Raw genomic sequence first — 22,035 nt, forward strand, 5'->3', positions numbered from 1 at the left:
TATTCTGATAAAGCTGAGAATTTTATCCTAATTCTCTTCCTATTTTCCACAGTTCCAGTGTGCTGACAGAAACAAATAAAACTAACAAATAGGATCAGGAATCCACTGCTTCAGGAAAGATGGTAATGGAGACAGTGCTTCAATTCACAATGTCCACAAAGCAGATGGTTGAGAATCCACTGTTCCTTTACCCCTCATACAACATATTCTTGCATCTCTACAACAGGACTAAAGACTGACTTCAAACATGAAAACGCACTAAATTGCTTTCAATCGAATCTGTAAATAATTGTTGAGCTCACATTGTGAGACCCGTGATGGGTACTACTTAATATAAACTCGCAACATAGCTGTGAAAATAGTGGCCAGTAACAATTAGTTAGTCTCAATGGCTTTTCATCTTTCTTGGGCTACCACTTTGTGAATAATACAAGTTCAAATAAACACATGATGAACATATTCCACAAAACAACAATAACATCAATAACAATAAACCCTAGAGCACTTTCATATCCCTAGGTCTAATCAGAGTTGTGATCAGTAAATGTTTATTGAATGAATAAATAAATATGTAATATGAGTTGGTTTGACTCAATGATTTCTAATGCCCCCTCTAAGTGGTTGAAAGTGGGCAGATCTGATGACTGATCAATACTGGATTTTGGACAGAGCGAGGAGAACACATGGGTAGAACAAAAAAAGAATGTACTGATTGGAGATACCAGGTAGATATCTAAAGTACTGTCTCTTCAGAGTTTAGACAAACCTTCCCCATCTCTGATCTCCTACCTCATTAGCATACACCTCCTCCTAAACACCAGATTTAGGGCAGAGTTGACTAGTTTGGGATTCTTTATAGTTTCCCATAACCACAAGGGTCCCAATCAGGGACCTTCTAGGGATCCCACTTGGGATGGATGGCATCTGAGGACTATCTCACACACCTACATATTCATTCTACAATTTTAAAAGGAACTCTACCAAAGTCTGTATCACCTCCCTCATTGCCACAATATTAGGAAAAGCTAAATGAAAACAAAGACTGTGACCTAAAGTTAGAAGTAAGTCCAGTAGATTTTCATTCCCAGAAACTTCCAGGGCCTGCAGGGAATTTGCCACAGCAAGAGCATCATTATTACGAAAACAATAATCAACAAATATAAATCATTTATGAGAAGAAGCCCAGATTTGTTTTGTGTTGTTGATAATGTTGGAGCCACTGAAACATTAATAACTCAATGAGATGCAACACTCTTTATAAGGCCTTTTAATCCACATTTATATAAATGCCTTCTAAACTTGTATAATACATATTTTCCACAAAATCAACAGTAGAGCACAAAACTGGGTTTCAAGAGCCAAGGGACTATATACATACATACACACACTCTATGTATCTATACATGATATCTATCTACCTACCTACCTATCCATCCATCCATCTATCCATCCATCTATCTATCCATCCATCCAACCACACACACATATATATAGCCCTTACTTAGCTAGCACAAAAATGCCTCTCTCTCTCTCTCTCTCTCTTTCTCTCTCGCTCTGACATAATGTCAGTTTTATTTAGGAATAGGAGAGTTCACTTGGATTTAACTTTACAGTGTTCATTCTTAAGCTATGCATTAAGATTAACAGCAACAAACTATTTAAACTATGCTTACTATGAGTACAAAAAAAATATAAATATACTGGTTGTGCAAAATTCTAAAGTCCATATGACTCACTGCGACCAGAATGATTTTTCTAAACCATGAATTGAATCGCATCAATGCCCTGAACAAACTCTTCTGTTATCCTCAAAATAAAGTCCACTTCTCTTAATATGACTTTTTAATACGGCTTTTCATCTTCATGATCTGACTTCTGCTTACATATTAGCTCAAATCCTGCTTCCTGGTCCCTTGAACTTTTTCCTCTCTGAGGCTATCATTCTCTCTCTTACCTCTGGATCTTTGATCATGCCATTCCTTCTGTCTAGAACAGTTTCTACCTCTGTTCATCAGTCTAATCCTGCTTCACCTTCATGTCTCAGGTTAGACTCACTTCTCCTGTAAAGGCTTCCCTGTCTGAATTAGGTGCCCCTTCTCTGTCCTCCAGTGGCATCATGTAGACCATTGTATCTGCATGTAGATCACGCAGATCACAGTCTGGTCTTAATGTCTGTCCATTTGCCTCCACTCCCCACTAGTCTCAGCTCTTTGAAGGCAAAGGCCATGTTTTGATCACTATTACACTCTAAGCACCTAGTGCCTGGCCCATATAAGCACTCAATGAATATTTATCAAATAATTGAACAAGGAACAGGAAGCCAGGTTAGCACCAACAGCTATGGGTGGTATCTGTGCAAACTACCGGATGTGAATGAACTCTGGTTTTTAGCTTCATTCACATTAGAAGTGCCCTAGCCTCTAGTCACTATACCTAGATTCAACACCCGGCTTAGGACCTGTTTAATTACCTATAAAGAATTCCTATCCCACACCTCTAAACTGAAAACATTCTCAAATAATCACACCTGACAATGCACTATTTGGCTTCAAGGAAAACACCCACCTCATTTGTCTCTTCAGAGAAAGCTTGCAGAATGTCCGTCTGTCTGGTGTAGTTGCCATTGGCGTCCTGCAGACCTTGCAGAATGCGCTCCCGCAGAACCAGCACTGAGACGCGGAGCTGGTGCCAGAGGAGCTGCACCGCGTGGATGTCCACAATCACGTTGACGGAGTAGGATAGCAGCTTCAGGGAGAACTCCGTTTCAAGGAGGGCATGGATTTGCTCAACATGATCAGAAATATCCTCACAAATGTCCTGCAATAAAGAAAAGCAAATATACGATGACTCCTTTGCCTTAACCTGGGAAGGGGATGGTAGAAAGGTCACTCCTTCATCTGACACCAATGATCAGGGCCAACAGGTCAGGTGAGCACATGTTGGATAGCTGGCCTTTGTTTCAGTTCAGATAGAGTCACAGGCCATATTCCTGGGCACTGGGCCTTCAGTGCACACAGGTAAGTTGATCTCTTTCTAAGCCATGAAAATTCTACTATTTTTCAGATACTCACATTGAAAGTTCATCCAAGGTGAGAGGTTACCTCACAAACCCACTCTCTGTTCTCTTTATTTACTGTTAGTTTGGGATTTAGGTAAGTGAGCCAACAGCTCTTCTCTTTGCTACTGGTGAGCTCCACCAAACACATAATATCTCAGGATAGAAGCATCCTCCAGACATGCAGCATGAAGAAAAATGGGCTAGAATGTGTGCTGCATTGGAACTCCTAGCCATTCTCAGTGAGCCATGGGATTTTCAAGGTAAGGGATAATTGTCACTTTCCCACAGGGACACAATTTAATAATTAAATTCTTAATGGATATCCACGCTTTGCAAACAAAATCACTCTTAAGAAGGAAAACCAGAGAAACCCCAAGAGTGAACAAAAACAAAATACAGTTTGGTTTTGTTTTTAAGACTCAGACATTTAAAATAAAACCATTACTATTTCAAAGTTTCAATGTCCTCCTCACATACTATTAGGTAGGCAGATTTTATCTGATGTGTCACTTGTCCTTACAAGTTCCCACATTTTCATCGTGCTGTCAGAGGCCAGCAGCATGAAATGGACAGCATCACTGGTAATACTTACTTGAGCAATTGGAGTCCATTAAGCATCAAAATGATATAGGTGTCAGCAAAAAGTGCTCACTCACTTTTAGTTATGTATCAGTGATTTCTTTTAAGTGCGACTTTTATTTATGATTTTTGTTAAAGCTAAAATTTTAAGACAGCCTTTGAGTTCTGAGCCCTATCTTGAGTATCAAAACAGTCATTCTCTGCTGGAAATATAACCTTCTGATTTCATACAATTCAATTACTTGTTTTCAAAGAAAAACTAAAATGTAACCTGTATTTGACAATGTGTAATAATAAGCCAAAAAAACTATTGAATAATGATAGAAAGTTGTGCTGAATTCTGAACAAAAATTATTGTACAATTCCAATACATGCTCCAATATGAGTTCTTGAAATCCAAGACCTAACTGGTAATAAATTGGTGATAATAACTTGAAACAGATTAAAAGTTTAAACTAAATAGACTCTGGAGTTCTGATTAGGTAAATTTCTTAGAAAAAAATATGGCCCATGGGCTTATTGGGGCAAAAATTATAATACCCTATTAACCAGTACATAAGAACCAATCACAGCCAGATTAGTCTCTCCTGACCTTCAGCAGAAAAAAGCAGGCCTCTATCTACCATCAGATATTCCATGTAGCCTGGGGTTTTAGCTGATGATTGTTTGGACATCTACTCCATTTACCCCACACATTTTATTCCTGATACCTCAACCACAGCCCCAAAGCAAATGCCCTGCATGCTTTGTACTATTAGGATGCTCATTTCTATGTAGTACTGTGTTGCCTTGGAAAATGCCCTTCCTCCCCCTGCTGACCTCTTCCAAATTCTCAGTATTCTCCTGGCTAATATCCCCAATCCATTGTAAAAACGTGCCTTAATCTCTTCATGCATGCCACCTCTACCTCCTGTTCTTACCCAAACTTGACTTTGCCCAAGGCTTCTGCTTCCTCCCCTGCTCTCCCAGGCCTCAGCTGAGAGATGGGGAAGGGTGGAGGAAGGAGGGGGAGCTAATGGAGGGAGGGCAGATCTCAGTGCTTTTTGTTACTTTCTGATCATTACTCTTTTGCCTTCTTTCTTCATAGGCGCCTACTGTCTGCTAAACCTTCCTGTCATCCTCCCTTACTGCTGTTATCTACATTCTTCTCTCTCACTCCTCTGCACTGAAGAATGCATCTGGTTCACGGTTTTCCTTTCCATACTGAGCACACCATTATCTTAGGTAATTTCAGCATTCACACTGAGGAGCCAGCCAACACTCTAGCCTCGGATTTCCTTTACTTCACTACTGCTAAGACCTTCACGCCCATTCTACCGGGATGACTCTCTGCCATCGCTCCACTCTGGACCTGGTCGTCACTTCACCTGGAGAACAATATCAGAAAGTCCCTTGTGCCCCCAACCTCTCTTTGACAGATTTTTTTACTCCCATTCCCCCACTACAGGTGCTTTTCAACCCCCTCCAGGCCACCATCCCCTCCAGCCGCTTTCCTCATACACCCCCTGTCTCCTAGCACAGCTTCCACAGTGGTTACTTCAACCACTCTCTCGGCAGTGTGCTCAACTTCCTCACACTCTTGATTCCATGACTCAGAATTTGTGAGTCTCTGTCTCTTAGGCCCCAATGCAATCTAGAGATGCAGAAAAATGGCATACCTGAGAGAGAAAAAGTTTGGGTAACCCTTCTGCCACCTGCTCAGAAGAGCTAAATAGGCATTTCTACACCATCCCACACTCATCCCCCAATACAGAAAGTTATATGTATAGCCATGGTACCATGAAAACTTCATGCCAAAGCACATGTCATCCACTCTATTTACACACATTTGGCTCCTTCATAATGGATCCAGGAATCTAGTCAGAGCCAGTTCATGGGTCAAGATGTCAGGCAACCATCCAGGGGTAACTATGTGTAAGGGGCACTAAAGCATCTATGGTGCCAGTTAACTTAGGTTTTCATACCCTCCTCCTTAGTAACTGTGAAATGTGAATTAGCCCTGTTCCCACAGAAGCAGATGGGCCCTGAGGAGAAAGAAACACCCTCCTCACAAGTGCTGACCTCACTCTTTTGAGTATTTTGGCAATATGCACATGAAGGATCCGCTGAAATTCTGAATCTAAATAATGCATAGCACGGCGCAATTTTCTGGAGTCTATTAATTTATTTAATTACTTTTATGCCCTCTACTTTGCCATTGGTTGACTGGCTTGACAAAATTACATGCATGCACAAATTATAGAACAAGAACTACAGATAAATGTGTAGGTTGTATATACGAGTGTGAGTGTATATACTCCCTCTCCCTCTAAATGGGGACTATGCTTTGAACACTTAATGAGATGTTTGTTTAGAGAAAGGTAACTAATTCTGAATCTATATCTAGGTTTTAATAACAGAAGATCTGCTTTTCTCTGTCCCTCTATATAAATGTCAAACAAATATTTTTAAAAATATTCAGTCTGAAGCTTCTGGTGCTTTGGCCCTTAACTACCGTCAGTTTGTTGGATGTTATATGAAACAAGCTGAAGATTACGGACATTCAGTCAGATAACCAGGTATCAGAAACTTTAAAAAATGATTTGCTGAATGGCTTCCTCCCAGCAGAGATTGTTTGGAATTAAAAGGCACTGAGAGATCTGACTTGTTGGAGGCCCTGTGGGCACTAGATTAATAAGATGAGGTAGAAGCTTGGGTGTGGAGTTGGATTGGAGCCCAAGTGATGCATGTAAGGAATCACTGGTGTTTCAGCTTCTACCGGATGTTTAACTTGAGCAGATAGCAACTGGAAACTGGACTCAACTCACATGGCTGAACTGCTCAGTGTATAACAAACTTTTGAGCACTGCAGTGATACTTGGTGGAAACAAAGTGGTAATTTTAGAAGAAATTCACAGTTTTTTAGGAATATGAAAAGAAACAATCCCTTTGGGACTGGAGATACATAATATATATCTGAAGAACCTATAAGCAAAAATATTTCTCCCCATCTGTTTACTAAGAGTATTAACAGGAAATAAAATCTTTCATTCATAGTTGGAGGTTTAAAACACTTAACATGGCAATGACTAGTTAGGCTGATACAGTGACTAAAATTCATAGTGAAGTGTAATTGCCCAAAAAATGTTAATGTTTGATTTCAGATTCTTTCCTATTCTGATAGAGGGTGTTAGTAGGCAGAAAACTGAATGTCTATAGAAGAGGTAAAGTCAAGAAAGGGATGAGGATGCTAAAGATTCTATGAGTGACAGCCAAGGAGCCCTTTCCAGCATCCATGAGAAAAATGGTTAGGTCCACTGGTCTATCTTCTATAAAGCAATTTATTCCAGGTTCTGCTTTCATAGTCATAGCCTGAAATTATCCCATTTCTCCTGTTCACACCTAATTCTGGCCACTATTTCCATCAGTTCCAGCCCCTCTCCCCAATGTATCTGTGTTAGACCTTTCTTCTCTTGACTTCTAGACTCCTCTCCTGATTCCAAAGTATGCATCATCTGGAATGATGCAACCATGGACAGATCCACCAGCCCAGGCTTCTCACACTCTTAAGACTCTAGGTTCAGTCTATTGCCCTTAAAGGCAGCTCCCACTCCTTGTAAACCAAGTCCACAAACAGAGAGCTGGAGGACTCTGAGAATGTAGAGGTGGAGGAAAGGCAGATTCAGAGAGAGGGGCCAAGGATACCAAGACAAACTGTTAACCTTCAGAAGCTCACCTAGAGTTGGTCCCATTATCTTGTTCTGTTATAGACAAATGAAAGCTAAAAATCTAACTTCCTATGAATATTATTATTTGGCAACAGGAGGCTGTTTCACATAATTAATGAAGATTTTATATCATCAGAAGGTAGCTTCATTCCCAGAGGATTTATTTCAGCATGTGAATGTTTTCTCCAAGTAGAGGACTGGTTCCTCAGGACCTCTTTGTATAATTAGTGGCTACCATTAAATTGGGCAGTCAAGAATTTTGATGATATGGATCTTACTTTAACAGACTAATAATGAACAAAAACTTAATTTCAGTAGATAAAATTGCTTAGTTTATTTTTTCAATATCATCAATTGGTATCAACTGCTTTAGCTACTTAAAATCTCTCATAATTCTAACATGAATTTCATTCATTCTCTTATATCCTTTCCTCTGAGAAAAGATGTTCTCCAGCAAGCTCATTTAAATGACTAAATCAACAGATGTCTCAAAGAATAACAAACTTTAATTTTAAACTGAAGATAGTCTTTAAATGTCCTTAAAGCAATAACATTTTTTATAGCTATTCAAATTGTCCCCAGCACAATTAAGGATAGAAGGGTAATGTCTTTAGGAATTAATTACTTCTGTTTTTTCCAGTGAATATATTGAGTACCTACTAGGTACTAACCCATGTGCTGGGGAAACAAAGGTGAATAATGCCAGGGTTTGGTCCCCTGGAGTTCCCTGCCTGGTGGGAGGGGGCATATAATGACAAATTATAGTCAGGAAAATAAGTGTTCACAAAGGGTACACAGATGAGGAGGAAATGATTGTGTCCACAGGGGCAAAGAGGAAAGGGGCACAAGTGCTTTCCAAAGGAAGTAAAATTTGGGTCTTGAAGAAGACAACCAGGAGGATGAGACAGAGAAGAACATTCCAGGAAGTAGCAGGTGTCAATGTTGTCTCCATAACTGTGGACCTGGGGTTTAGCACCAATTTCTTAGGCACGGCATATTACGCACCGTCCATAAAAGAACAAATTTTGACTTCATCAAAATTTAAAACTTTTGCTCATGAAAGACTTTTTTTTTTTTTTTTTTTTTTTTGCGGTACGCGGGCCTCTCACCGTTGTGGCCTCTCCCGTTGCGGAGCACAGGCTCCGGACGTGCAGGCTCAGCGGTCATGGCTCACGGGCCCAGCCGCTCCGCGGCATGTGGGATCTTCCCGGACCGGGCCACGAACCCGTGTCCCCTGCATCAGCAGGCGGACTCTCAACCACTACACCACCAGAGAAGCCCATGAAAGGTATTTTTAAGAAAAGGAAAAGATAAACTACAGACTGAGAAACATATTTGCAAATTACTTACCCAACAAAGGATTTATATCCAGAACATACAGAGAATTCTCAAAACTCAACAGTAAGAAAACAACCAACCCAATTCTAAAATAGGCAAAAGACTTGAACAAACACTTTACCTAAGTGGATATAATGATGGTAAATAAGCACATGAAACAATCTTCAGCCTCGTTAGCCATTAAGGAAATGCAAATTAAAACCATAGTGAGATACCAGTTTATACTTATTAGACTGATAAGAATAAAAAATTGCTGACAATACCAAGTGCTGAGGCGTTCCAGAGCAGTTGGAACTCTCCTACACTGATGATGAGAATGCAAAATGGTAGAGTCATACTTGAAAACAGTTTAGCAGTTTCTTATGAAGTTAGACATACATTTACAATCTGACCCAGCAATCCCACTCCTGGGTGTTTATCCTAGAGAAATGATAACTCAAGTATACACAAAAATGAAAAGACACTCTATTCATAAAAAACAAAACCTAAATGTCCTTCAGTGGATAAATGGATAAACAAACTACAGTACATCTATACAATACACAGCAATCAGGGAAAAGAAGAACTATTGATACATGCAACAATTTGGATAAACCTCAAAAGCATTATGCTAAGTGAAAGAAGCTAGTCTCAAAAGCGTATACACTGTATAATTCCATTTATATAACATTCTCAAAAGATGAAACTATAGTAATGAAGAATATATCAGTGGTTGCCAGGGACTCGGGGTGGGGAGGGCATGACTATCGACTGATAGCATGAGGGAGTTTTTTGGGCTGATGGAACTGTTCTGAATTCTGATTATGGAGAAGGTAATAGAAATCTACACATGGGTTAAAACTTGTAGAACAGGGGGCTTCCCTGGTGGCACAGTGGTTGAGAATCCGCCTGCCAATGCAGGGGACACGGGTTCATGCCCCGGTCCGGGAAGATCCCACGTGCTGCTGAGCGGCTGGGCCCGTGAGCCATGGCCGCTGAGCCTGCGCGTCCGGAGCCTATGCTCCGCAACGGGAGAGGCCACAACAGTGAGAGGCCCGCGTAAAAAAACTTGTAGAACAGTACACCAAAACCCCCCACAATTTTGCTGTATGATAATTTTAAAACTAATGAAACAAAAGGAAGCCAGTTTATAGTCTCTTAGTAAAATGCATGTAAAAATTAATTTGGGGTCACACACTCCCTTCAGATTCTTGGAAATGACAAATAGCACAGCCCTTAAGGTCATGGCACTACTATCATCATCTCTGATTCTGTAGCTTCCACATTGTTTCTGGCAAGTATAAAAGAAAATGAGGCTCATCTGGAGCCCATCTCAAAGTGAATTAAAGCAAGTGACAGTGGAAACAATGTATATTCAAAAGTTGCATAAAATTTTTTTCCATCAGTGTTACTGCATTAATGTGGGAAAATGATGTTATTTTCTTGTTTAATTCACATACGGCACAGTCGTCCCTGTGGCATTCAGTATTACTCACAGCACAAAATGCACTGAATACATTATGTTGCCAACTGCCCACTTAACTCAACCTTCATGACACCTTGTGGTCTCAAAATTGCAGCTGCTGCTGCCTGTCACTGAAACAGGACTCTTCTATGGTTACCTAGTAGCTGATACAAACACTGAGGACCTGAGACTGTTTACAAATAAACTCCAGATGGCTAGGTCAGTATTTTTCCTTTAATTTAGTTGTATGTCTATGTGAGAGAGGTGTCTTTTTTTGGAAAGATTGTTGTATATGTATTTTCCAGTTGTATCTTATTTCTTCCAGTTGTATCTTATGTCTTCTAGACAGATATAGGGCTTTTAAGATACCTGTTATGTATTTAACCAGTGTGTCCAGTTTTCACCAGAGTGAGATAGAAGTGAGGGTGTCCTTCCTGTGAGTGCTCTGACTGCTTACTCTAATAACTAAGTATGACTGCCCCAGCTCCTGCTAACTGTCCCCGGGAGGGGATCTGTTTGCTGCCTCATCATTAGGCCACCATGCCCATTTCCAACCATTCTCAAACCATCTTGAAGGTTTCCTCATGAAATTACAAGTATCTGTGGATCAACGTTCTAACAAAGTGCCCCAAATTGCCAGTCTCCAAGGGCTCCAAGAGAATGTGGAGGGAAACCTGCCCTTCCAGCAACTTTCTCGCCCAGGTCCTGAAGCAACACTGGGCACCCCAGTTTCACTAAGTCCCACAAATGCAGCCTCCCCCACTTCTCTCTTGTTTCTTGCTTCCCTACGTGCAATCCCCAAATGAGAAAACGTAGCAAATCCCTCCAATACCTACAACCTGCCTCTCCATAGGGACAAACAGTAATCAACAGTCATTTCTGCATTCTTCTACTACCCAAATAATGTTTCTTTCTCTTCCCCCCCAAAATTTCACTGTTTCTCTCAAAACACTCTTGAGTTACATTTGTATAACTGCAGGACACATTCAGATGGTTTTTCTAAAACAAACATGAATTAAAGTCTACTTTTAAAGGATAGGTCTCCTCACTCCCACTTCTATCTTTTTCCCTATCAGAGTTTCAAAATCCTTGAGCCCTCATCTTATCCAGAGGATACCATTACATTTAAAATAAAGAGGTTTTATGGTCTAAAGTCAGTAAGCAAGAAATAAGTAAATATAAGATGCATTTTGTGTACATAATTTAGTCTTACTGCAAAATGCCATGTCATCATGACTGCTCATTTTGTTTACTAGCAATTGTAGAAATGAATGATTAAAGTGTCTTTTATCCATATGCTCACCATATGTGTGTGTTCATTAGAAAAAGCTGAAAAGAGATTCTTACCTAATACATGTACTTTGTATTTTAAAATACAGATCAAGGGAATAGCAGTTACTTGTTTAAAAAAACTCACAAGTGAACCGTGTGAACTAAAACTTGCAACCTCATATAAAAAATATTGCAGAGTATTAATATCACCTTCAGTTGACTTTCAAAACTGTATTTTCTCCAAAAGACAGATTAATAATAGATGTTCCTATGACAAGGTATTTTTATTTCCCCCAAAGTAGACTACCCCCTCTTTTTTCCCTTCCTCTACATTTTTTTTAAAAAAATTATAGCTGTATTTTTAAAATATTTTATTTACTTATTTTTATTTTTGGTTGTGACAGGTCTTTATTGTGGCATGCGGGATCTTCATTGCAGCATGCGAGATCTTTTTGTTGTGGCACATGGGCTCTTCGTTGCAGCGCATGGACTTCTCTCTAGTTGCAGCGTGCAGGTTTTCTCTCTCTAGTTGTGGCACGTGGGCTCCAGAGCGCATGGGCTCTGTAGTTTGCCATACGTGGGCTCTCTAGTTGAGGCGCATGGGCTCAGTAGTTGTGGCGCATGGGCTTAGTTGCCCCGTGGCATGTGGGATCTTAGTTCTCCGACCAGGGATCAAACCCACGTCCCCTGCATTGGAAGGTGGACTCTTTACCACTGGACCACCAGGGAAGTCCTATCCCTCTTCACTTTCTAATGGTTCTAGCTTCTTCTTTGTCATATTGAGAATGACTGTGGTGAAGACTGGTGGGAGGGATGCTGAGACTTTTATGATCATCATAGTACTTCTCTCCAAAGTTTGAAGAACCTTATGATTATAAAGAGTGGTTATACTTTTAATTACCAAAATTCCACAAGTATGAGGACTAAAATGAGATTATTTATGCAGAAGTGATTTTTCTGTTATCGTTAGCTGGTTACTCATCCATCTCCCTCACTAGATTGCACCTTTCTGGAAGCAGGAAATGTATCTTACTCGTCTGCACTGCTAGGACACCGCCATACATGTGGGCATTGTCCAAAGGATGCCTGTAGAATTGGATTCAATTGGATAAAATACTGTATTTCACAAATCAATGTAAAATCCTTAAAAAGCAAGTACTAGTTTAGCTTCTTCTCCCAAGTATATCCACACTAATCAGTATGCAATCTGCAAATGTAACTGACATCATCTCCTGTTTTGATTAGGAGAGGTGATGAAGAAAGCACATGGATTTGGGAGAGTGAAGGGGATTGTAGAAAGAGGAGGATGAAGATGCTTAATACAGACTTGGAAGCCTTCACACTTCTGCTTCCATGCTCTGAAAGCCTCCTTTGCCTTAAATTGAGAAAGAACCAATTAAAAGTTCTACCTGGCTATACCTGGCCATATCCAAATCAGGACTGTTCTGCTTTCCATTACTGAAATTTTTTTCGTTTAAAATTGTTATTTTAAAAGCGTCAGAGTTCACTGATGAAGATTCCACTTTCAATTCTTAATCCCAGGCTCTGACTTATTCGAGAGGGAAAAAATCCTGAGCAAAAAGACAAGAGGAAAATTGACAATTGCTATTGCACGCTGGAAAAACCATTTTTTCTAACTGAGCTATGCTTAGTCACATTCATATTCAGCGTTCTAGATAAAGGTTCAAAATCTAAGTTCATTCACTAGTGAAAATCACAGCTATGGCCTCAACACTCAATAGCTCATCTGGAAATTGCTCGGAAGGTCTGTACTTTCCCCAGGACATCTTTATAGAACTGATTTCAGGTAGAAATTGACAGAGAAGTCAGTGGCAGTTTTTATACTGAAGTGTGCAGTATAATCGTGTGTTAATCATGCAGATTCCAGGGCTGCTCCTTTTGAAGAGAGATGGGATGAAGAAATCTGCATTTTCTTAAGCATGCAGTGGTCATTATGCCCGTGTTCTAAGCACCACAATTGAAAAACACTGAGCCAGAGATGGGTCATCTGTCTAGAAACAGGAGCTACATGCAAGCCTGTTGCTACACAACCCTAAGAACAAAACCCAGCGACTTGAAAGGCAGTCTGCCGCTGACATTACACAGATGCCTCTACCAGAGAATTTATATTCTTTGTGTTCCAGAACACAATTTTCCACAACCTTATTTACCTATTTCTTACAGTGTTGTGATAATCTCTAGGGTAGCATCAGGTTTGCAGGTTTCTCTAACATGCTTTATTTTTTTTTCTGATTTTTTACACTTTTTAAATATAATAAAACAGATACAAAATATCACACATAAAAATATATAGCTTAGTGATAAGGCAAACAACTATCCAGGTCAAAAATTAGAACTTTGCCAGCCACCCCAGAAGTGTCTCCATGTGCCCCCCTCCCCATCACAGGCCCTCCAAGCCTCAAAAAAGTGATCACTATCCTGACTTGAAGAGCAATCACTTTCCTGCATCTCTTTATAGTTTTATCACCCAAATATGCATGCCTGGTACTATAATTTACTGTTGCCCATATTTTCACTTGGTATGTCTGTAAGTCTTTTTAAATCTACAGAGTCCATCTCTATTCCTTTTGTTTTTTTTCATACAATTCACCTGTTGAAAGTCCTAGGGCATTAGACTTGCAGAGTTTCCCATAATTGGATTTGTTGGTTGCAGCCATGTGAAGACAGTCAGTGTGTTGGTCCTCTTCCTACACACTGGCAGCTGGATCCTAAGGCCTGATTAGTTTAAGGTACAACGTCTTTGACTAAACCATCAGTAGTATTGTGTTCTTTCATCAAGAGGAATTTAACTTTGGTTTTTGCTCTTTTTTGATAGTTGATGTTATCAACTATTTTGACAGTTGATGCTCTGTACCTAAAACTGTTAATGTATTGGGGATTGTAAAATGATGATATTCTATTAATTTGTTTTCATTTACTAGCTGGAATAGAAGATGCTTCTCTTTATGGAAAATTTGGTTACAGTGATATAATTCATAAAGGAAAGTCAAGATGTATGCTTGATTCTTTCCTTTTGTTTATCAGTTTTCAAGATAATGAATTGGTTTTCAGGACAATGAATTGGTTCTCTGTTACATTCAGAAGGTAACCAACCAGTCGGTTTTTAATATCATGTTGTACTCATGGATTTAAACATATTCGATGGATTTTGATCCATAGCAATTCTCAACCTTATTGAAGGGCAAACTGTCCATGTTTGGCCAGTAGTATCCCCTTCAATTTGACTTCAGGTTGGCTATTCTAAGTAGACTTTGATAGCTTACTTGCTCATCTTGTATGTTTCCAGACTTGAAATCAGCCATTTTTCTAATAAGCCTTGGTTCCCTTTAATGAGAAAAGTTTTTTCAGACTACCATCTGGACAGTAGGGATGCTCATTACTTCTGGGTTAGTGATTGTTTCTAGGCTTTTTTAAAAAATTAACAGAGCTAGTAGATAAGTATATTTTTTAAAAAACACTTTATGAGTTCATAACTGATATTTCCAATTCAAATTCATGACCACAGGGTTTTAACCTAATATCTTCTATATGACATCTCTATCTCCTTTCTTCCACACCAAGAATTCTGATTCTCAAGAACACAGGGGGTGAAGGAATTAGAAAATCCCATAATTACTCATTTGTTTTATCTCACATTATACATATGACAGTTTCAGAATACTAATGCTAATACTACTATTAATACTGGCCCTGAAGCAAATGACTAAGATAGGCATGTAAAAGATCTGGTCAAGGTGGCTTTTGTTACCACAGAAGAGAGCTGGGTCACCTTTGGTTTGTCTTTAACTGGTCTTTGAGAGAACAGAACTTATACCCTAGCCTCACATTCATGACTGTTCATATTACACAGTTTAAACATTTGTGGGTTTTGTAGGTTCCCACATTAATCAAGGTCCTATTCAAAGGGAAAAAAAAGCCTCAATAAAAATATAACCACATGACCATTAGTTTTCCTACAAGGAGGGAAAAGACTTTGCTTTTAGAAGGCATGCCTTAAGAGACTTCCTGCCTCAGCAGACCCTTCTAATCTTTGCAGATCATCACAGAATATGCAAAAGGACAAAAATCAATGAAAGTAGTAATCAACAATATTCCAAAGAGACTGCACCATTCCATGAACTTGAGTGCTGGGTTTGCCAGATAAAGCACTCTTTCTTTTCCTTTCCAGTACAACACCTGCAGAGCATAGGGTGATTCTTATTACTTATCAGTTTAGGGCTGACCAGAGATAAAGATGGATCTTCTCTTTAAGCCATGGACTGTGAGGATGTCTTCCTTTACCATCTCACATGGCCCAAATTGTGCACTTCATGTATTTGCTTTGTTTGTTCAGTGATCTATAGGTCATTTCTGTCTATTTTTATGAGGTCTGGCTGCCTTGGAAAATTCTTTTGTGGCAAGCACTGCATTTGTCTATTTTGCTTTATAGAGTACAATACCACATGCAAATAGATTCTTAATACATGCTGATGTTAGTGATACTTAATTCACGACCCATGAAATAGGAGCTTGTAAGATGAACATGAGAAAGAATAAATGAATCATAATATGTATCTAGATTACTCTGCACCAAGAATGAATATTAGAAGGTCTTAGTTCTTGGTCTTGTGTCCTGGTTATCCTTGTCCCAATAGATCACTGAGTCTCAGTTTCCTTATCTGCAATAAAGTGGTAGATGGAATACCATCCTCCAAGCTGGATGGTGTTCCATCCACCACCAACAAGCTCTAAAATTTTCTTTTGTTTTCTTTTTCTTTTATTTTGTGTAGCCCTCCCATAATACATAGCCTGAATTTTCATTACCCAGAAGCTTTTGTGTATCTCTGAAAATTCTTGTAACATGACTGCTACTTCCTTCTAGTAGTAGAACAAGCACTAGACTAGGAATTAGGAGACCTCAGTTCCAGTCCTGGGGACATTGAAAAGTATCTCTCTGGGTTCTGCAGGTGACCCTCCCATAAGATTTGAAATAACAGCACTGATCCATACCAGCAGGCTGAGGAGGAAAGATCTATGATTCATTCAAAATGAGAGCTAAGACCCCTTCACTTCTACCCCACGGTTAATGTCCTGAGGAGCCCCTTTGGTTGTGTTTTCCTTAGTCACCATGACAGACTCAGGCCATTATTCTTCCACTTTCCTATTTCCCCATTCCTGCAAACACACACACACACACACACACACACACACACACACACACACACACACACACCTGTGCGTGTACACATATTCCTTTGAGGCTCATTCCCATCTGCCTATACCACCCACTACTATCTCTTCATTCCAGTCACTTAAGATTTTATTTTCTAAAAATTTATCAAAATTTTTAGCAATTTAGATTTATCTACCTGAGATGGAAATTTTCTAGTAACTCTCTTGAAATTTTGGAGCATTTCAAGTTATAAATGGTCTGAAAAGTTCATCTACAAATGCTTTCTCTTGACCTATTCATAAATACTCTTCATACTGGGAGAAAGAAGTTAAGAGCAGATGAAAGTCCTATTTGGGATTTCATTGCTGACTCATGATGTGACCTTGGAAAGGTCAACCTCTTTCTTAGATGCACTCTTTATATATTTAGATCACTAAGAACATGGCACAGCTTCTAAGGATGTGTTTCTATGTCTTCCTCCCCCACATAAATATATCCACAGCAACTAGCTTGGCTGTTGATTTGTATTTAAACAACTATAGCATGCCTGTTGGAAGCTAACATTATAGACACAAGTTTTTAGATCTCACATCTGAGAGTCCGGAACAGGAAATGAAACCTCATAGGATTAAAGTCCTGTGAAGAACTAATTTTAGGGGCCATGGTTAACACCCTGTGAATGAGATAACAACAAATCCATATTCTGAAGCCAATACTACCCTTTTATGTAAGGTAGATGGGAATGCAGGTCATCAATTAACCTTCTGAAAAACTCACACTGCCTCTCACGGACCCCAAAATTTCATTTCCAGGAAACTCTCCTAAGGCAGTAATACATTTACCTACTGAAATGCTATCACAGAGTTGTTTTTTTAATTGTGAAAATAATCTAACAACCAAAAGATCAAAAGAGAGGAGATTGGTTTAACACAATGTGGTGTTCCATACAATGAAAAAATAGACAGATACTACAATATGCGTGTCAGATGTTCAAGATATATTGTTAACTGAGAAAAACTAAGTTATATAAGAGTTCTATTAAAAATTATAGTTATGTATACTCATAGGGAAAGAACTGAAAAATAAGTTAAAGCTGGTCATAGTATATTCTCTAGGTGGCAGCATTGTAAATGATTTTTAATGTACTGTTTTTCTCCACTAGAGATTCATTTCTTTTGTGAAAAAAAAAGTAAAATTTAAACAACAATGAAGAAGTTAGTTTCTATGGCAACATGTCAAGAAATGCACAGTTATGCAGAGTAAGTTATATGTAGAGTACAATATCGATAGAGTCAATATCATTTACTGAAGAAGATCAATGCCAGAGCAACAGGATCCCAGACTCCTGGCCTTCTTTTTGTGTAGGGACAGACCTGTCACTTCATTCACAGACATCCTATCAGCATTCTCTTAGGGCTCTATGTCAGATGGCCAGGTGCTACTAGCCAAGTACTAACAGATAAATAACATATCATTAATCAGTGTTTATTACAACTTTCAGCTCTGTTTTTGTTTTGATTACCTTTTTAAAAGTTTAACAGAATTGATATAAAGATACAGGTGAGGGAAAGACATTAATCACCTGAAATGAGTGAGAATGTATGTATTACTCATCCTCTCTACCTTCTAATTTGATTGATTGATTTGTCCCAGGGCATGACTGCATAGATCATTAACCCTCTTCTATATTTTCATATAAACCCATAAGGGAGGGATGTTTCTGGGGAAAGATTCCATTACTTGACAAAGTAAGACCTTGTTTATCTCCAGGAGTGACCTCAATATCCTAGGATTCAGAATCTTCCACTTTCAAGCTACTATAGCCTTTGAGTAATTACTGAGGAAGTGAAGACATCTAAAGAGAACTCAGCGCTCCCTTGGGGGTATACTTTACATAACTAAAGTAACAGTTCTTCACAATTGCTTAGGAATTATTGAAGTACACAATTTTTGCTGATCGATTTATATAAACTTTTGTTTACTTCCATAAATGCAAATAACTTGTACTGGTGGATTTGTTTTGTTCCTATGCTTATCCCTTCATCCACAGAACCACAAAAAGCAAAAAACATACATTTAGCACATTTTCTGAAAAATTTAATGCTGAGCATCAAAGCCTAAATGAAAACATAGAATTCAGCTTATATCTTAGTTAAGAAAATCCATTTTGGTATTTTGCCTGCTCCGTTGTGCTTCACTGACTCTGTATCAGAACTACTCTTCTGCAAGAACTAGACATACAAAGCAAGATGAAAGTTACTGAATTCCAATAATGTGGTTTTAAGTCTACCCTCATTGCCCTTTTCCAGAGGCCCCTTTGGGAAATAAAAATGGATCAAAATAACATATCTGACCACCAAGTACAGAAACCATACATTATTAATGTCCCAATGACACACCAAAATGAAAGATGAAGGATCCATTCAAATAGTCTTATAACACTGATTCAGGCTCCTCAAAGGACATTGTACTTTATTTTTGAAATCAGCAACCAACTGAGAAATAAATTCAATTTCAATGCACTTTCCAAACTTCCAGATTAATTTTACTTACAAAATCATTTTAACCTCACTGCTTACTTAGTTTGACTGTAAACTTAATGAGGAAGAACTTTCTTTTTTCTGACTACACACACAGAATCCTATTCATATCTCACAAGGAGCAGAAAGCACACAAAAGGAAAAGCAGGACCAGTAAATGAGCTCTGAGCAAGCACAAAGAACAACCAAACCTCAGGTTACTCCCTCAACATTTAATCCATGATTAGTAAGCTCCTCCCTATAGTATCCTAACTCTTAAGCCCCTCTACCCCTATTTAATTGCAGACAGAAACCATCTTGTGAATGTCTAGTGAAAATTCTGGTGTGTACAAGTAAATTAATAATGAGTAATAAAATTAAAGAAATAAAATAAAAGGGGCAAATGATTTGGAGATTAGAAAATAAGAGTAAAGAAAGACTATAAGAGAGATTTACAAGGATAAGGTAACTTAGATTGTTTCTCCATGATTTAGACCTTACCTTTGCCCAAAAAGGGGGGAGAGAGGAAGGTGGCTTACAAATAGTAAAGTTTACTGTTAAAGTTTGAAAAAGGACAGGAGGGAGAAAGATAAATAAGACGCTTAAAATGATATAGTTGCTGCATTCAAGCACTCAGTTCAGCTCTATGGAAGGAGGAGAAAATGTGTGACCAGAAGTGGATGGCTGAAGAAAAAGACCTGGTGTGGGAAATCTGAGACATAAAGGAATTATCAATAGTTAACACAAGAGGGTGGCAGTAGATGGTTTCTGTGAGTGGAGTGAACTAAGGACCTGGAACAACCAAATATGGAAGATCATGCTTCTTTGGAATTGCACATCTTCTTGGCAATAATTCAGACTTTGAGTGGAAAGCAGAACCAAAGTTTCAACTGAGAAAGTCAGGTGCAGAGAGGCCTATCTAGACTGGAAATGGCTGAATTGAAATCAGAGGGAGAACACTGACAACAAAGAAATTCCTAAGGAAAATTTATCTCTGGAACTAGTGAAAAGTGGATTCTGTAATTAAACTTTGTCCATGGTTTTTGTCTACTTATACTCTATAGAGGATTTGTTCTCCAGGTTTGCTCACACAAACATCAAGAAGGTTCTCACACTCCAAGCAGAGGGTAGAAGGTATGTGCAGGAAGATTTGATCCAGAAGAATCTCTTTTCCTCCTTTCTCCAGCAGGTTGGTACAAAGGTCAAGATCACCAGTGACCCCAAGGAGCCCTCTATATCAAAATGCCCCTGGGGTTTCATCACAGAGCAACAAAGAATGAGGATTTGACTGGTCAGCTTGACTCCAGTGATTTCCTTCATGGGGGCTGACATGGGAAAATAAACAGATGCTTCCCTGAAATTGACAAAGATTCTGTCATCATATGATGAGAGCAAAGAGGCCATCTTGATGTTGGAAAAAGCAGCTAAGCACCTAATTATAATAGCATTCGTTCTCTATAGAACAGGTCAGTCTTAGGTGGAAAATATTAGCATGGATACAGCTTAAGATCTATAAATAGGCTATGAAAGTGGCAGAACAAAAGCTGACAACAACTATGTGAGTAGAATGTAAAATAAGTATCAAAATATCTCTGGGAAACAGGATTGTAGGTAATTTTTTCTTTATATCTATCCATATGTTTATTTATATATTACAATTTAGCATAAGGAACATGGAATATTTTTCAAAAAATAATCATTTGGTGGTCTTTTTGCCTGCTTATTTGTTCTTCAGCATATACACAAAGATCCTGTCTTTTAAAAATAGGAGGCAATCGGTGCACTGCAGCAGAAAGACATGGTTAGCAGTAGTCATGGGAGAAGAGCTGGGCAGAGGAGGGAAAAAATAACACAAAGCCTTCTGTGTAAGGGCCCCGGAACCTGGGTGATAACCAGTGCCAGATCCCCCTTAAGGTACTCTGCCCACAAAGATATTACAGCCAAGTCCTGACCCATGAACTCACCCTAAAGCTTCCTTTAAATGTAGCCAGAATACATCTTGTTTTTCAAACTGTGGGAGGTCAGCTGCTAGGGCTTACGGAATGACAAAGATTTCCGGGAGAGGCAACCTCAGTGAGAATAAAGGAGTGTCAAGTAACATACAGCAAGTGTAAACTGACACCGAGGCTGGAATGACCAGCCCTCAGATGGACTATAAAAAGCCAGCAGAGTTGCACATCTCATCAGCAGGACTCTAGTTGCCTTGGAGCCAGAGTGAGTCTGGGAGTTGTGACCACTCCAGCCACCAACGAGCAGGCAGTGCCCTGATCCAGCCCAAGCAAGAGGCTGGTGTCCTGGAGCCACCTCCCCTCTTGTGTAAGCGCCTCGATGAGACACAGGCCAGGACAGTGTTGTTTATAACAGCACAACCTGCACTTTACTTATACAGCCAAGGAGGAGTCATAAAATACACTTATATACCACACAAATGGCCAATTGAAGGATTTTTAAAAACTTAAAAAAAAAATTATTGTTCAACAGAAGTTTACTGCAAAAAAGTCAGAAAAGCTAAGACAAATTAATCAGGCACCATGTCTGTCTCATTTACCATTTATCCCTAGATCCCAAAACAACGCCTGGCACATAGTAGGCTCTCAATTAGTAAATAATCACTGAATGAAGAATAAATAAATCTCCAATAACCTACTCTTCATACAAAGTAGTGCATAACTTTCTAGATTGTGCTCTATTTTTGTGCTGTTTTTCACTCAGTGGCATAACATGAATATTCTTTCATGTCAATAAATATGTTTCATAATTCTTTATGGCTGCACAGTATTCCATTTTATGAAAACAGAGTATTGTTTGAATCAATCCTTTGTAGCTGGATATTGGCCTTGGCGTGTCATTCTCTTAATGACACAAATATCCTATTGGTCAATCACTAAATTCTGCTGATTTTTCCTTTTGGTAGAATATTAAGTTCCATGAGAATAGAAACCTTT

General features: G+C 39.0%; 1 protein-coding gene across 4 annotated transcripts in view; it reads right to left on the reverse strand.

Annotated features, from left to right (window-relative positions):
- AKAP6 (A-kinase anchoring protein 6) overlaps positions 1–22,035 on the reverse strand; it is a 506,591-nt gene that overhangs the window by 299,408 nt on the left and 185,148 nt on the right. For all 4 annotated transcript variants that reach the window (XM_059059544.2, XM_059059543.2, XM_067028592.1 and 1 more), the window contains one exon: positions 2,566–2,817. In XM_059059544.2, the coding sequence (XP_058915527.1) occupies positions 2,566–2,817 (252 nt within the window). The remainder of the gene's footprint in view (positions 1–2,565; positions 2,818–22,035) is intronic.

This window comes from Kogia breviceps, chromosome 3 (assembly GCF_026419965.1).
Source record: "Kogia breviceps isolate mKogBre1 chromosome 3, mKogBre1 haplotype 1, whole genome shotgun sequence".
Taxonomy (NCBI): Eukaryota; Metazoa; Chordata; class Mammalia; order Artiodactyla; family Physeteridae; genus Kogia; species Kogia breviceps.